The sequence below is a fragment of the Lutra lutra genome, chromosome 3 (genome assembly GCF_902655055.1).
Source record: "Lutra lutra chromosome 3, mLutLut1.2, whole genome shotgun sequence".
Lineage (NCBI taxonomy): Eukaryota > Metazoa > Chordata > Mammalia > Carnivora > Mustelidae > Lutra > Lutra lutra.
The window spans coordinates 38966628-38984406 of NC_062280.1; the positions used below are offsets into that span (position 1 = coordinate 38966628).

General features: G+C 42.3%; 1 protein-coding gene across 16 annotated transcripts in view; it reads left to right on the top strand.

Annotated features, from left to right (window-relative positions):
- The window catches only part of SP140 (SP140 nuclear body protein), a 79647-nt gene that overhangs the window by 15222 nt on the left and 46646 nt on the right, over window positions 1-17779 (top strand). For 11 of the 16 annotated variants that reach the window (XM_047721262.1, XM_047721270.1, XM_047721268.1 and 8 more), the window contains exons 4-9: window positions 5359-5530; window positions 6476-6644; window positions 8853-8933; window positions 10386-10469; window positions 14324-14407; window positions 15143-15226. In XM_047721262.1, coding sequence (XP_047577218.1) covers window positions 5359-5530; window positions 6476-6644; window positions 8853-8933; window positions 10386-10469; window positions 14324-14407; window positions 15143-15226 — 674 coding nt within the window. The remainder of the gene's footprint in view (window positions 1-5358; window positions 5531-6475; window positions 6645-8852; window positions 8934-10385; window positions 10470-14323; window positions 14408-15142; window positions 15227-17779) is intronic. The other 5 variants (XM_047721276.1, XM_047721277.1, XM_047721278.1 and 2 more) reach the window with 3 other exon arrangements.

The window sequence follows — 17779 nt, forward strand, 5'->3', positions numbered from 1 at the left end:
GATTTTGAACCATTGTGTTTTCATTATCATTTGTTTCCATCAATTTTTTCAATTCTTCTTTAATTTCCTGGTTGACCCATTCATTCTTTAGGAGGATGTTGTTTACTCTCCATGTATTTGGGTTCTTTCCAAATTTCCTCTTGTTATTGAGTTCTAGCTTTAGAGCATTGTGGTCTGAAAATATGCAGGGAATGATCTCAATCTTTTGATACCAGTTGAGGCCTGATTTAGGACTCAGGATGTGATCTATTCTGGAGAATGTTCCATGTGCACTAGAGAAAAATGCGTATTCTGTTGCTTTGGGATGGAATGTTCTGAATATAACTGCTATGTCCATCTGGTCCAGTGTGTCATTTAAGGCCTTTATTTCCTTTTTGATCTTTTGCTTGGATGATCTGTCCATTTCAGTGAGGGGAGTGTTAAATTCCCCTACTATTATTGTATTATTGTCGATGTGTTTCTTTGATTTTGTTATTTAATTGGTTTATATAGTTGGCTGCTCCCATGTTAGGGGCATAGATATTTAAAATTGTTAGATCTTCTTGTTGGACAGACCCTTTGAGTATAATACAGTGTCCTTCCTCATCTCTTATTATAGTCTTTGGCTTAAAATCTAATTGATCTGATATAAGGATTGTCACCCTGGCTTTCTTTTGATGTCCATTGGCATGGTAAATTCTTTTCCACCCCCTCACTTTAAATCTGGAGTTGTCTTCACGTCTAAAATGAGTTTCTTGTAGGCAGAATATTGATGGGTTTTACATTCTGATACCCTGTGTCTTTTGATTGGGTCATTTAGCCCATTTACATTCAGGGTAACTATTGAGAGGTATGAATTTAGTGCCATTGTATTGCCTGTAAGGTGACTGTTATTGTAAATTGTCTCTGTTTCTTTCTGATCTACTACTTTTAGGGTCTCTCTTTGCTTAGAGGACCCCTTTCAATATTTCCTGTAGAGCTGGTTTGGTATTTGCAAATTCTTTCAGGTTTTGTTTGTCCTGGAAGCTTTTAATCTCTCCTTCTATTTTCAATGATAGCCTAGCTGGATATAGTATTCTCGGCTGCATGTTTTTCTCGTTTAGTACTCTGAATATATCATGCCAGCTCTTTCTGGCCTGCCAGGTCTCTGTGGATAAGTCAGTTGCCAATCTAATATTTTTACCATTGTATGTTACAGACCTCTTGTCCCGGGCTGCTTTCAGGATTTTCTCTTTGTCACTAAGACTTGTAAATTTTACTATTATATGACAGGGTGTGGACCTATTGTTATTGATCTTGAGGGGGGTTCTCTGCACCTCCTGGATTTTGATGCTTGTTCCCTTTGCCATATTAGGGAAATCCTCTACAATGATTCTCTCCAATATACCTTCTGCTCCCCTCTCTCTTTCTTCTTCTTCTGGAATCCCAATTATTCTAATGTTGTTTCATCTTATGGTATCACTTATCTCTCGAATTCTCCCCTGTGGTCCAGTAGTTGTTTGTCTCTCTTTTGCTCAGCTTCTTTATTCTCTGTCATTTGGTCTTCTATATCACTAATTCTTTCTTCTGCCTCATTTATCCTAGCAGTAAGAGCCTCCATTTTTAAATTGTACCTCATTAATAGCTTTTTTAATTTCAACTTGGTTAGATTTTAGTTCTTTTATTTCTCCAGAAAGGGCTTTTATTTCTCTGGACAGGGTTTCTCTAATATCTTCCATGCCTTTTTCGAGTCCAGCTAGAACCTTGAGAATTGTCATTCTGAACTCTAGATCTGACATATTACCCATGTCCATATTGATTAGGTCCCTAGCCTTTGGTACTACCTCTTGTTCTTTTTCTTGTGGTGAGTTTTTCCATCTTGTCATTTTGTCCAGATAAGAATATATAAAGAAGTAAATAAAATACTAAAAGGGTGGCAAAGACTCCAGGAAAATGTGCTTTAACCAAATCAGAAGAGACCCCAAATTGTGGCGGGGGTGGGGAAGCAGGTAAAAAGAAGTTCAGAAAAAAAAATTAAAAAAAGAAAACAAATAAAGAAAAAATATAAAAAAGAAAAAATATGTATATATTAGACTGGTGACTAGAACAGGGTCACCCACTTAATTTTGGGAGTATTTTGGTCTCTTAGAAGAAACTACCTCCCAAAATTTTTAAAAGAATGAAAGACGTATGTAAGGGCAAACACAATGAAGGGATGGAATATGACTATAAAGATGAAAAAAAATTTTTTTTAATTTCTAAAAAATGAATTGATAAGGTAAGTTGGTTGGGAGAATAATGAAAAAGAAGGTGGAGAGAATTTGCTCAGGCTGGAGACTAGAACAAGCCCGGTGTTAGATTTAGGGTGTATTTTGATCTATTAGAAGAAGTTGTACCCCAAATTTTTTAGAAGAAAAAACCCTATGTGTATACAAAAAATAGAATTAGATACAATGAAGGATAAAATATGACTATAATAATGAAGGTTCAAAAAAGGTTATTTTTTTAATGAAAGATATTGTTAAGATAAACTAGTTAAAAATGTTAAAAGAGGAAAGGGTAAAAGTTAAAAAAAATTTAGCAGAAGAAAAAAAATAAAGTTTAAAAAATTAACTAACTTTGCAAGTCTAAAGAATCATGGGGAGAAAGCCATGAATTCCATGCTTTGCTTTCTCCTCCTCTGGAATTCCGCTCTTCTCCTTGGTAAGTGAACTTGGTCTTGGCTGGATTTCTCATTGATCTTCTGGGGGAGGGGCCTGTTATAGTGATTCTGAAGTGTCTTTGCCTGAGGTGGAATTGCACTGCCCTTACCAGGGGCCAGGTTAAGCAATCCGCTCAGGTTCCCTTTCGGGAGCTTTTGTTCCCTGAACGCTTTCTGTAGAGTTCCGGAGGACAGGAATGAAAATGGCAGCCTCCCAATCTCCGGCCCGGAGGAGCCGAGAGCTCAGGGCCCCACTTCTCAGTGTAGACTCAGAGAAAAGTGCTCAATTACTCATGTCTCCCTGGCCCCTGGCCGTGCTCCAAACTCACCCAGCCTGTGACCAAGCATCTCTATCTCTGGCATGCAGCTTTGCCTAGAGTCTCCAAACACTGCAGATCCCTGAGCTCTTCCAGGGGGTGTTTCCCCGGATCTTGTAGGGACCCCACTCACAGAGCAGTGGCCCGTGCCATGGATTATGGTTCAAGGTAACCCTGAGTTGAGAGCTCACTCCTCAGCTCTGTCTCTGTGGCTGGCTTCCCTGCTCTAATACCTGTGAGTTCTGCGACACTCAGACAGCCCCAATCCTTCTGTGACCCCGCGGGACCTGAGGCCACATGTCCCCATGTGGGCTTCACCCCAGTTTAGCCTCAGGAGCGATGTCCCTCAGTGGAGCAGACTTTCAAAGTTCTGATTTTGTGCTCTGTTGCTCTGCCGTTTGCTGGGAGCTGGGCCCTTCCCCCGTGGTCTATCTTCCCATCACTTTGGATTCACTTCTCTGCCGGTCCCACCTTTTGGAAAGTGGTTTATTTTGTTTCTAGAATTGTTGCTCTTCTTGTCTTTGATCTCCTGTTGGATTTATAGGTGTTCAGAATGGTTTGATAAGCTATCTAGCTGATCTCCTGCTACCTGATGTCGTCTCAGCCTGCTACTTCCTGCATGTGTTCTTTTAACTGCAGAAAATACTTCCTGATGTAGACGAAAACAAAATTAAGTTGGCTTTACAGCCATCATGATTGAAGTTTTGAAGTATGACAATACTTAGTGTCTACAAAGGTCTAAAGAAAAACTCTTATGAAATTCTGGCAAGACTGTAAACTAATCAATCACTTTGAAAAAGAACTTAGCAACTTAAAAGTTTGAAGGTGGTATACCCAATTACTGTATAACTAACTTCTAGGTACATAAGCTAAAGGAATTCTTGTTATGTGCACATAAGGAGATCTAAACAAGGATGTTCACAAAAATACTGCTCATAAGAACAAAAAATTGGAATAGACCTAAACATTTACCAGTAAAGGATTATTAGGAAAATGTTGTCTATATTTATGTAAAATATTATTACACAGCAATTAAAATGCACTGATTTGACTTTAAAATATCAATATGGACACATTATAAATATAATGATACATGGAAAAAGGCAAACAAATCAGGCATACCTTGTTTAAAGAAAAAACACCTTGCTGTTCAATGCTATGTTCTGTAATATTATCTTAGTTGTTTTTTTTTTTTTTTGTCTATGAATTTCTTTTAAAAACAGTGTATATGGGATGGCTGGGTGGCTCAGTGGGTTGAAGCCTCTGCCTTCCACTCGGGTCATGGTCCTGGAGTCCTGGGATTGAGCCCCGCATCGGGCTCTCTGTTTGGCAGGGAGCCTGCTTCTTCCATTCTCTTTTCTCTCTCTCTATCTGCCTGCCTCTCTGCCTACTTGTGATCTCTGTCAAATAAATAAAAAAAATCTTAAAAAAAAAAACAAAAACAACAACAGTGTATATTAGTCAGGGTTCTCCAGAGAAACAGAAAAAACAAAATGTGTATGTGTGTGTTTCTGTGTGTGTGTATGTGCACATGTGTAAAAGAGATTTATTATAAAGAATTAGCTTGTGGGGTGCCTGGTTGGCTCAGCCAGTTAGGCATCTGCCTTCGGCTCTGGTCATGATCCCAGGGTCCTGGGATTGAGCCCTGCATCAGACTCCCTGCTCAGCAGGGAGCCTGCTTCTCCCTCTACTTCCTGCTTATGGACTCTCTTTTTCTCTCTTTCAAATAAATAAAATCTTAAAAAATAAAAGGAATCAGCTCACATGAACATGGATCCTGGCAATTCCAAAATCTGCCATGGAGCTGGTAGGCTGGAGTCCCATCAGAGCTGATGGTGTAGTTCTGGTCTGAAAGTGGTCTGTTGGTGAATTTCTTCAGTCTTTTTGTTCTATCTGGGCCTTCATGGCAAGGTCAGTTTTTTGGTTCTATCTGGGCCTTTGCCTGATTGGATGAGGCCCACATTACAGACGGCCTACTTACTCGAAATCTACCAATTTAAATGTTATTCTCTTCCCCAAACCCCCTCCAAGTTGACACCTAAAATTCGCTATCACAGTATCATATCAATTCCCGTAAACATGTTAACATTTTTAAATTCAATGTTTTCTTTAGAAGATTCAGGTAAAGTCTTTCTCAGTAGTTTTGATTATCATAGGTGAACTCTTTCATTGCCACATACAAGTCTTTCTTAAGTGAAGTGTCTTCTTCTACTTCATCCTTGATTACTCTGTCAGTAAACAAATTCCATTTATTCTGGTCCTTCCACAAGAACACTATTGGATACACATTGGCTCTCCCATGATTGTCTTTCATGTCTAAAATCTTCCACTCACCACAGGCCTCTTGGAAACTCAATTCGTAATGTGTCTTTTGTTTCTTAGGATATCCACAGGGAACCAGAACCTAGAAGACCAAACCCCAGAGGAGCAGGCTGAGTTTATTTTTAGGTTCTTCAAAGAGAATAAGGTGGAGATTGCAAGTGCAATAAATAAGCCATTTCCTCTCCTTATGGGCCTCCGAGACCGTGGCTTTATCTCTGAGCAAAAGTTCCAAGTAAGTGAGGAGACTTTTCTTATGATACCCAGCTCCACCAATGTTCTGCCAGACTGCAGGGTGCGATGAACAGGCCCAGGGGTCTTCTGTGGGTGGGGACCACCACCATCCTGTAAGTTAAGAGGTGACAGGAGAAACAGCAACACAGAAAACATTCCTTCTTCTGTAGGAAATGTGGGGGGAAGGGCATGGTGGTGGAGATGGAGCTGGATTAGGACTGGAGATGTTACAAAGCTACAGTGCATCTTAGGTACATTTATACAATCGAGTAACAGGAACCAAAAGCAAATAAATGAACTGGGCAATGTTTCATTACAAAGCCCTCTTATTTGACACATCTGAACCCGAAATGATTGAAACTCACAGGTAAGCTGGGTCACATTAGGATAAATCCAGAGGCAAATGCTTACGCTCTCAGTCAAAATCATTTCTTGCTCTTCAGAAATTTCTGGAGCCCTAGGACACAGGTGAAGGTTAATAATGGGTCTTCCTGGGGACACTGAGGACAAGTCTTCTCTTTGTCTTTATGAATTTTCTTTGCCCTTTGGCCACGTTCATTGCAGGGGAGAGTGGCTACCTGAATTCCTGGAGCCCTTCAGGGCAGGTCAGTCCTGGTGGGAGGGCAGTGGTTACTGTCCCGTCAACAGAATGGGCTCTCATTACCAGTCATTACCACTCTTAAAGCATCCTAGTCAGGCTCTTGAAGCCTCCACAATCATTCAACTTTGAAGCCACCTTTATTCTTCAAAATTCCTCCCTCAAGTGTGCATCAGTGTCAGAGATGTTCAAATAAGGGTCTATTTTTGTGATGGTTATTTAAGAAGTCATCCAAACATGTGCGACATTCTAACATTTCACAGGAGAACAGGTGATGTGGGCTACAATCTGCATCTTCTACAACCTGCAAATCCATATCTACATAATTCTCTGTTCAATATTTTTAAGAATTTTGAAGAAGCTTATTGGAATCAGGTCCCTGTGGAAAAAGTGGTCTATCATGTGCTCAGTGAACTGGAGAAGACATTTGACAAGACAGTTCTGGATGCACTGTTCAGCAACCCTAACCTAAGGGCCTATCCTGACTTACTTGAGATCTGCAGAAGCTTCCAAAATGGTAATTACAGCTTTCAACAACTTTGGGGGATTCAAGCCCATTCATACTAATTCATTCATTCAATCTTCATTAATATTTGACAGTCGTTTTATTGAGCGACTGCTCCATAGCAGGCACGGACAGTGGTGAGGAAAATGCACATGATCCATGTCCTCATAGAACTTAAAGCCAGTGGGGGTGACAGACCTTTAGTCAAGTAACTCCACCAATGATTGCTCAGCCAGGACCTGAATTTGGTGCTGAGAAATGTAGGATTTGAACCTCTACTTTTTTTAGGGGGGAAGGCATGAATGATGTGCTTTTGTAGGAAAGGGGAGGAAGCTTCTCTGTTACCTGTAGTCATGTTCAAATATTCAAAGGTTTTCTTTGTCTTAGAAAATGTGTCATTTGGTGCAGTTGTTGCCAACTTACTTCTCCAAACAAATAGCAGAGAAGTCACTAGAGAGGACTGGGGAGCGGCAACTGGGAAAGGACCAGTGGGCTGGCAGAAGACTATGGCTGAAAATACAGCCCCGGAGAGAGTTAATTCTGAGAAGGGAAGTTGCTGGGGATTTTTGAGGGTCTGATTCCCAGTGCCAAGAAATTTGAAGTTTACTATCTGGGAAATAAGGAGGTAATGAAGGATTTTTAAGCAGAGAAAAAGTGAAAGAAGTCAATGTACAGACTGGGACATGCTGGCTTGTGAAAACCAAACCTTGATTAAAAGAAAATCTATATTTCCACGTTATGGTATATCCAAGTCAAAAAAGGAATAAAGGAAATCAAATACCAATCTTAAATTTTAAGTCAGTTTAATATGTAGAACTAGGATGGCCCAAGCTCATGGGTATGAAGGAATGGCAGTTATTGTTACTGCCCACATCTCAGAGGCTCTAATCCTCTCCGTGGTCTGTGGGGATCCCCTTCCTTGGACACCAGCACCCACATCACATATGTTAGTTTCTGGGGCTCCCCATGCTGAGGCTTACCGCGCCCCTGTACACCCACCAGGAGGTTGCTGCTGGCGCCTCCTAGACCCTACTGTTCAAGGGAGCCATGGGTCAAGGTCCAAAGCCAAGAAGCTGGTAGGATGGTTGTTCAACCTGCAGAGAGACACATACATGCACGTGGGGTGCCCCCTGTGTTCCCAAGACCTCTGACTCACACAGCATTTATCCCCATGTCCTCCTCTGGAGTTTGCCTGGACAAGAAGTCAATGTGTCCTGGGGATTGCAGAAGCATCTCTTGTGCGAATTGAGCCTTTCTGTCTTTCCCCCAACCTTACTGCCCTCACCCTTCAGTGGGGGCTGCTTCCAGGAGTTGTGCTCCTGTCATCTTTCTTGGCTGGTGTCTTTCTCTATTTCTTGGATTTCTTTTCTCATGTTTTGTGAGTCTTGCTTTTCCATCTATCTTTGATTGAGTTGCCTTTAGACGCAGCTGTGAAGCAGGGTGCCCTAGGCTGCTTTCCTGCACTTCTTGTTGCCATTTCCTGGGACCCTGGTACAGCTGTGATATTCACCTTCAGTTGTATCTTTCAAACTGTTTGTGCCTAATAGAGTGTCTTTTTGTTGTTGTTCCCTGTATCTCTCCCCACTCACCCCACCCCAGGAAAATGCTAGTTCCTCTTCACTGTTAGTTTACTTTGTAACAAGATCATCCTCCTTCCCTGATCTAAGATCCCCTTTCTCCCTCTGTCCTTCCCTCCCTTCCGTTGTTCCTCCCTCTATCCTTCTCTCCCTTCCCCCTTCTCTCCCTCCTTCCCTCCCTTTCTTCCTTCTTTCTTTCCTCTTTATCTTTCTCTTGTTTCTTTGCTTCTTTGTTTCTTTCCTTTAAAACCTCCATCCTTAAAAGATATTGGGGCTCTCTTTTTTTATATAGGTCTATTTCTCTTTAAACATTACTTTTCTCCTGGTGAAATCCCTCTGCTTCTTCTCTATTCCTAGTTGCATGTAGAATTTACAAAATACATTATATATATAATCTATTTTAAATTAGCTTTCCTTGTTCTAAATAGTTCATTGAACTATTTACAACTTTTCCACTGCCTATCTTCTCTTAAACCTTGTGAGATGTACAATAACATCAGTCTCTCATCCCATGAGACCCGCTGAAGCCCAGGGTTCCCCGAGAGCTGGAAGGCTCCCGCTGAACTGCTGGAGTCAGGGGTGAGCCAGGTGTGTAGTTGGTCACCGCCAGAAGTCTCTAACTGCCTTTTCTTCCTCTTCCCAGTGATTTATGACAAATTCCATTATGAAGCCATTGATGAAGAGACAAAGGAAATGTTCCACTTACAAGTACCCCACCAGTTAGGTATGTGTGACTTCACAGAGACTTGTTCTCTCATCTGCTGAGAGGAAAGGTAGCAGAGATCAGGGGGCCAAGCTCCTGGGTGGAGAGTGCCCCCTGGGGAGGAGTGTAAAAGGAGATGGTGGGGGAAGGGAAAGCCAGGCCAGTGATGGCTTGTATGGGATCCTAACTAACCAACCAGGTGTGGAATTAAAAAATGTTGCCAGGCAGATAGGACCACTCAGAAGGTATAACAGGAATGCACAAGAGCAGATCTTACTGTGACCAGGAGGTGCAATTTAGTGGGAATTAAGAATTCAGTGGATCTGGGAAGGGGTAAGGTCTACCAGGAGGCAGACCCAAAGAGAAAGCCAAGAAACTGCTGTAAATGCTTCCCATAATAAGAGAAAAGAGAGGGAGAGAGAGTAATAATTGTGTGCAGAAGAGAATATGGAAGGAGTGATGCTGTGCAGAAGAAAAAGAGGGACTCTGGGGTGGTTCAGTCCATTAAGCATCTGACTTTTGAGCTCAGCTCAGGTCTTGATCTCAGGGATGTGAGTTCCCTACTTAAAGAGCGAGAGAGAGAGAGAGAGGAAAAAGAAAGTGTAAGGGGGGAAAGAGAATAAAGGACAATAATCACTTAACAGTGACAACAGTAGCAACGCCAACCTTTCTCAAATTATAATGCTTACGGCATTAATACAGAAAATTATGATTTCTTGCTAAGTTACTCTGACACAACTATCCCTTCACAAGTACTCCTCATTACAACCCTATGATAAGGTTTTGTTAGTCCCAGTTTCCAGGGGAAGAAACAGAGACATGAGGATAGTTAGTGATTTGTGCAAGGTCGCATGACCAATCTAGGCTCGAATCCTCTTCTATACACCAGTTAAGGGCAAACGTGTTGAGTCTTCACTGCCCGGCTTCACATTGGGCTCTACCTCTTGCTTACTCCGGCGACTTACATTCTGTGTTCTAGTGTGTAAATTGAAACTACCAATATAGAAATCTATATATCTAAAATAAAGTTGTTGTGAGTGTTGTTCAAGAGTCTGATGTACATTGAGCAAAAGAAGCCAATCATAAGAGTATATGCTGTGTGACCCTATTTATGTGAGCATCAGGACATGAGCACATTTCCAGAAAGAAAGGACTTAACTGAAGGTGAAAAAAATCAGAAGAGTGGTCACTTACAGTAGTTGGAAACAGACTTGAAATCAGCACATGGGAACTCTCTGGCCTGGTGGGAATGTTCCAGGTGTTGAAAATGGCCAGTAAGTGCCACGGCTGCATTGGGGACACAGTTATTTTACATTTCAGTTAGGTGCATCACAATGGGAAAGAGGTGAGCAAGGCTTTGGTGAGCCCCAGGTGGGGTCCTTGGAGCTTGGACATCAGAGTTCAGCTTCAGCACACAGAGGTATCTTTTCTGGTCACTGTCTGAGTCCTGCCATATTCTTGTCCCCTTTTCAGAGTCCTGTGAACACTCACTTCCCCAAATGAATAATGTCAGAGCACTGGAAGAGACATCCAGCTTACTGTCTAATGAGGGGCAAGGTAACTATCATTCAACTTACAATTCTGCATTAAATCTTTGTTTTCTTATCTTTGTGGGAGCAAAGCCTGCATTTTGCTCTGATCCCAGGCTTCTCCTAGTCCCTCTTTCTACCTGAACTTACCTACCCACAGATGTAACAGACACCATGAGAAAAACAAATCTGAGCTCCTCAGTAGAGAGAGTACTCTTTGACGGAGAATATAGAAGGAAAACGAGGAAAAGGTAGCTAGGGTAACAGGACAAATCACACAAATGGATCCAGTTTTCTAAAAGGAACATACATTCTTACCCTCGAGGGTGGGGAAGGGGGATAATTTTCAGTTAACTTCAGAGACCATTGAAAGGAATTTGGAGGTAGCATCCATGTGCAGTCCATGTGGGAGACTCGTCCCCTGGAGCTGGCCAGTGGGAGGCCCCTGGTACTGTAGTCAAAGCCTTGAGTGCTGGAGATGATGAGAGAGTTAATCAGGAGGATTTCAGCGCATGGAGAGATAGAAGCTCAAGGTAAAGTGGGAGAAACAGTGATAGGCAGGGAGGAAGTGGGAGATGTAGCAGAGAGTTTATTTAACTGAAAAATGGCTCAAGGATTAGAGATAAAAATTGAAAGAAAAATCTACAGTAAGAGCAGTATGGAGTGGAAAATAAATACTAGAACATGGGGGAAAGCTGGGGAAGTGCAAAGACACCTATGGAGAGAAATAGAATAGATGGAAACTAGGGGGCTGATAAATAGGGGACAAGAAGGAGAGGAACAGTTTGGGATGGTGCAGGTTTGGGGGCCAGGGCATGGGATAGAAGCACCTTTGGGCACAGGGGCTGACATTAGCTCTAAGTTTCCAGATCTAACTGTCCCTAATTATCAAAGTGGCACTTACGAAATGTCAGATTGCAATAGGCCTCTCCCTGAATATTTCAGTGATTCCCAAAACCAAATCTCCACCCCAGGTCATCTTCAGAGCTCATTTATCCATGGACCTGAAAGCCAGGGGTCGGATAGATACCAACACTGGCATTCTTTCAAGAGCCTTAACCTTGGCACACCCTGAACTGAGAGCATTGTTCATTCTTCCTTGCTCAAGCTGGATCTAACTCCTCAGTATTCTGTCCCTCAGTGATAGACTGCTGTTCACCTGTGTTTTTTTCAAGTTGGAAACCTAGCAGTTGCCCATGACTCTCTGGCCCTCAATTACATACCTGTCACTCTTCCAACATGGTCAGTTCTCCTTCAGAATATCTCCCACCTGTCCATCTGTCCAGTGCCCAGAGCCGAATGTCTAATCCATGTCTCTGTCAACTATCGTGGTTCTCAGAGGCAGGCTTCTGCCTCCCTCCTCCCTCCAAACTTATTGCCATTAAGTGCATTATTTACCCTTCAACTGAATGGGACATTTGAAAATAAAAATTAGATTGTATTATTTTCCTACTTAGGAATAATAAGAAGTATTTCTTACTTCCTAATACATCAAGAATTAAATAAAAGTTTCTCTCAGTGGGGTCCAGCGTTGCCCCACAATGAGCCATCTGCCTATCTCTCCAGCCTCATCACCTGCCTGCTACACTATTACTTCAAAATAGAAGAAACTGAGTGGCTCAGTGGGTTAAGCCTCTAGCCTCTGCCTTCAGCTCAGGTCCTGATCTCAGGGTCCTGGGATGGAGCCCCGCATCCAGCTCTCTGCTCAGCAGGGAGCCTATACCCCGCCCCCGCCCTCTGCCTGCCTCTCCACCTACTTGTGATCTCTCTCTCTCTCTGTGTCAAATAAATAAATAAAATCTTTTAAAAAAATAGAAGAAAATTGGGGCGCCTGGGTGGCTCAGTGGGTTAAAGCCTCTGCCTTCAGCTCAGGTCATGATTCAGGGTCCTGGGATGGAGCCCCACATTGGCTCTCTGCTCAGCGGGGAGCCTGCTTTCCCCTCTCTCTCTGCCTACCTTTCTGCCTGCTTGTGATTTCTGGCTGTCAAATAAATAAATAAAATCTTTAAAAAAAATTTAAAAAAATAAAAAAGTAAAAAAATAGAAGAAAATAGAAAAATAGAAGAAACTTTCTTCCCCAATGATTTTAATTGTTAAATATCTCCTTCACATCTGAGTTTTTTCATGTGCCTTGTTTGGAACTGTTTTTCTGTTCCACTGCCCTTGGCGTAACTTCCTCCATTCTGGTTAAGTCCTACTTAACACAAGCCATCTTGGGGAGGCCTGTCTTTAGAGAAAGCTAGGCAGGAACAACTGAGAGACAAATGGTAGGAGAGGAGGAACAGTATCAGGGGAAAACAAGGGGGAAAGTTGCAGGAACAGAGAATAAGAGAGAAACACACCAAGAGAAAGAGAAGCTCCAAGAGACAACAGCAGAAACTGAGGCAGGGAGTGATTAGATTTACAGAATTGGAAAAGGGAAGAATAGAAAAAGGATGATGTGTAAGTAAGAAGAGGAATATTTTCCCATGATGGGTGAATTATTCTCAGCCTCTAGTGAAAGCTACTGAAGCGAACATAACCTCAGGTCAGGTTGTCTTGTGGAATGGGGCATTTCAGTTTCTCAGGGTTTCTTGGTTTTTCTTATTTTCTTGCTGTGATTTTCCCTTGGCCATAAATTGAGATGTCGGTGAGATTTCCTTTTGAGAGTCCTTTTTGCTGAGGATAGTGAGGTCTGTTGGGGGACTAGTGAAGAAGAAGAGCCTCAGGAAGCCTTATGCTCCCCACCAAGGCGTGGGCCCAGCAAAGAAGTGGGGAGGTTGCCAGTGTTCGGCTGCAGGGTGTCAGGCGGCTGAGTTTCAAGCTGGTGTTTCCTGATGCATTTTACCCTGAGCACACTCCACAGTGAAAAAATCCAGGGTGTTCTGGAATCCCATGAATCACATAAATGTTCCCAAATACTCATTCGGGGAGAGATTTGCTGAAGAAGGGGGATGTCTTTCATTCTTATTCATAGTAAAAACTTGGATTTATACCCAGGGACCCTTTAGCTTCTCCAGAGAATAAAAACTAAGCATTATGCTATTTATTGATAATGTTATTATTTTGTGCCTAATACTGGAAAAAGCCCAGAAGAAACATAGTCCTTCAGGTCAACGGCTCTCCACCATAAATTAAAATTTTTGTCAAATAGTTTTTATTATGTTACTGTGATTTTCAAAGAATTTTGGCAAATAAGATATAATTTCATCTTCACAAACTTAAGCATTTAGGGAGACAAACTATTGCTTCTTCCTATTTTATAGATAAAGAAATAGGAGCACTGCAGTGTATAAGGGTCTTTTAACCAGGTCAAAGTAGTTACACAAGTTGGAAGGACTATGGTGATCATCATGTGGGGCTGACAGTCAGGGTGGCCAGGATCACCAGGGCAGAGTTCACACGGGGGAACCCAGAAAGTGTTCAGGTACTTAGGCCAGTGGATCAGGGCCCAGTGTAAGAAGGCCCTCATCCTAACAAATATATTTCAGTAGTGAGAACAAGGAAATGCAGAAAGAGCTGGCAGGATTGGGACTTACCAAGTGAGAGGCAAGAGATCTAGAAAGAAAAACTGAGCCATGAATAGGAAAACTAACAGAGAGCAAGGAAGAGCCACGAATAAGAAAAAGCCAAAGAGGGACGCCCAGGGATTCATGGAGATGTCCAGTCTTTCGTGGTATAGAAGAAACAGTGTGTGGTGACAGAGCAATGAGAAGGAAAGGAGGTATATGAAGGATAACAGAAGAAGAAGAGCTAGAGGGAGGCTCTGGTAGGTCTTAGGTGAGGTCCTCCTTCCCAAGGAGAATCTCACCCGAGTGCTGAGCACCAGAGTTCAGCATGAGGTTCCCGAGCTCTGTTCCCTTATTGTCACGTCTGGTTGGTCATTTCTGCATTTCCCTTCAGTTTCCTGTAAGCACAAAGCTCTCCAAAGGACGAATGGAGGTGATTTTAAAGAGATGTCCGAACTGCTACCAGGCAATGGGAGAGGTAATTATGATTTAAATGACCAGTTACTTCATTAAATTTGTTTGCCTGTCTGTATGCAAGGGACATTTCCTTTCCTTCCCCCAGACACAAATCTACGCTTTGACTCAGCTTTCCTCAGGTGTGTGGGAGACAGAGGGGAAAGGAGGCTAAGCACCTTAATGGAAGGGCTCTAGGGTGAAGAATGAAGGGAACAGAATAATAAGAATGTAGACTGGGAGCACCAATGGAGTTGGCTAAGTAGGCCCAATTTTATCTAAATGTATATTAACTCTAAACACTAGCAGGTTGGGGTTTGGGAGGGGAGAGGTAATCTTTAACTTACTTCGCAGGGATTGCATAGGGTTAATGAAATACTAAGTATAGCAGAGAGAAAGTGAGGTAAGAGAATAAATAGGGAGATAATGGAGTAAAGAGATGAACTTCGTGGAGGAGCAAAAAGAGAAGTGCAAACAGATGGCAGAAGTCATAGACAAAGACACCCACAGCTTCACGGGGCAGGGGCAGCAACATGTGGAGACAGGGTTGGAGGGAGGAGAGGGGAGGAAAGAGAAGGGAACTCGGACCTAAGAAGGTGCTAAGAAGGCAGAGCAAGCTCAGTGGGTACAAACATACTTTTCTTCCCAAGGAGCAGTTCTCCTGTACTCTGAACTTCAAGCTCCAGTGCTCTCTGAGTATTGGCCACATCCAGGCAGAGTCCACGCCAACTGTTTATCATGTTCTTGTTTCTCTCTTCAGCGTCTTGCAAACGTGTGGCTCCACAACGGGATGACGGAGGAGAATCAGAAGATGTGCCCGGATTACTACCTTATGATAAAGAAGGTAATTAAAATTTAAATGATCTGTTATCTAATTAAAACTTTATTTTCCTATCAATGTAGAGGGACACCTTGTTTCATCCCTTCCCTATTCCCCATCCATCCATCCATCCATCCATCCATCCATCCATCCATCCTGACATATTCACATAGACAAACTATGCCCAGCTTCTGATTGCTTCCTTTGAGAGACACAAGCAGTGAAGAATGATCTCAGACTGGTTGGGGTTTCCCTGGGTATAGAACATAGACAAAGAGAGGGAGAGTGAAAAATATAGATGGAGTCATGAAATGAAACTCCATGAAACAGGACCAAAGTGATTGGCAATTCTATTTAAATAGACATCAAGTCTAAATATAACCGTGTTATCAAGAAGGGGAGATCATTTCCAACCTATTTTCCCTGAGGCTATGCCAGGAACATGGGCATAATGGGAATAATTGCAACACAGAGAACTCATGTGAAAGAATTTCAAAATGTACCTGGCAAAGGGAAGGATCCTTGCTCATTTGCCAATGACCACAGTCCAGAACATTAGTGATATGGGGAAGAATATGGATGTGGATGAAATAAAGTCTGAAATTTAAATGTTCAATTTTAATTCTTAGGTTGAAAAGTTAGAAACAGAAAGTTAAGAACTAGACAGAACAGATAGAAGCAGGGAAAGGAACAACATTGAAGAAAGGAGATAAACTCCATCATTTTAGATAGGTAGAGAACATGATGTTAAGAGAAAAATGCAGGGTGGGGTGGGCGGGAAACACTAAGAAAAAGAAAGGGTGGAGGAGGGGCAACAGAAGTTACACATTAGGAAAAAGGAGATGAGTGAAAATTCAGCAGAGATGAACACTGTACAAGGGAAAGAGAAGACAGTTTGGGACATTGTAGGAATTGAGAGAAGTCATTTGTCAAAAACAAGTTTGCCACTAAGGGTGGAAAATGTTAGCCATGGTTTTCAAATTATCATGTCCCCAATTATCAACATGGTTCCTGTAATATTCTCAGAGGCAGTGGGCCACCCCCCTGTCATCTTTGTCTGCTCCCATCTATAACTTATGATCGCCAAACACCTGTCTGGCCCAGACTCGTTTTCTTTTTTTTTTTTTAATTAATTTTTTATTTTTTTAGCATAACAGTATTCATTATTTTTGCACCACACCCAGTGCTCCATGCAATCCGTGCCCTCTACAATACCCACCACCTGGTGCCCCCAACCTCCCACCCCCCACCCCTTCAAAATTCTCAGATCGTTTTTCAGAGTCCATAGTCTCTCATGGTTCACCTCCCCTTCCAATTTCCCTCAACTCCCTTCTCCTCTCCATCTCCCCTTGTCCTCCATGCTATTTGTTATGCTCCACAAATAAGTGAAACCATATGATAATTGACTCTCTCTGCTTGACTTATTTCACTCAGCATAATCTCTTCCAGTCCCGTCCATGTTGCTACAAAACTTGGGGATTCATCCTTTCTTTTTTCTTTTTCTTTTTTTTTTTTTACAGCTTTATAAACATATATTTTTATCCCCAGGGGTACAGGTCTGCGAATCGCCAGGTTTACACACTTCACAGCACTCACCATAGCACATACCCTCCCCAATATCCATAACCCCACCCCCCTCTCCCAACCCCCTCCCCCCATCAACCCTCAGTTTGTTTTGTGAGATTAAGAGTCACTTATGGTTTGTCTCCCTCCCAATCCCATCTTGTTTCATTTACTCTTCTCCTACCCCCTCAACCCCCCATGTTGCATCTCCTCTCCCTCATATCAGGGAGATCATATGATAGTTGTCTTTCTCCGATTGACTTATTTCGCTAAGCATGATACCCTCTAGTTCCATCCATGTCGTCGCAAATGGCAAGATTTCATTTCTTTTGATGGCTGCATAGTATTCCATTGTGTATATATACCACATCTTCTTTATCCATTCATCTGTAGATGGACATCTAGGTTCTTTCCATAGTTTGGCTATTGTAGACATTGCTGCTATAAACATTCGGGTGCACGTGCCCCTTCTGATCCTACGTTTGTATCTTTAGGGTAAATACCCAGCAGTGCAATTGCAGGGTCATAGGGTAGTTCTATTTTCAACATTTTGAGGAACCTCCATGCTGTTTTCCAGAGTGGTTGCACCAGCTTGCATTGCCACCAACAGTGTAGGAGGGTTCCCCTTTCTCCGCATCCTCGCCAGCATCTGTCATTTCCTGACTTGTTAATTTTAGCCATTCTGACTGGTGTGAGGTGATATCTCATGGTGGTTTTGATTTGTATTTCTCTGATGCTGAGTGATATGGAGCACTTTTTCATGTGTCTGTTGGCCATCTGGATGTCTTCTTTGCAGAAATGTCTGTTCATGTCCTCTGCCCATTTCTTGATTGGATTACTTGTTCTTTGGGTGTTGAGTTTGCTAAGTTCTTTATAGATTTTGGACACTAGCCCTTTATCAGATCTGTCATTTGCAAATATCTTCTCCCATTCTGTCAGTTGTCTTTTGGTTTTGTTAACTCTTTCCTTTGCTGTGCAAAAGCTTCTGATCTTGATAAAATCCCAAAAGTTCAT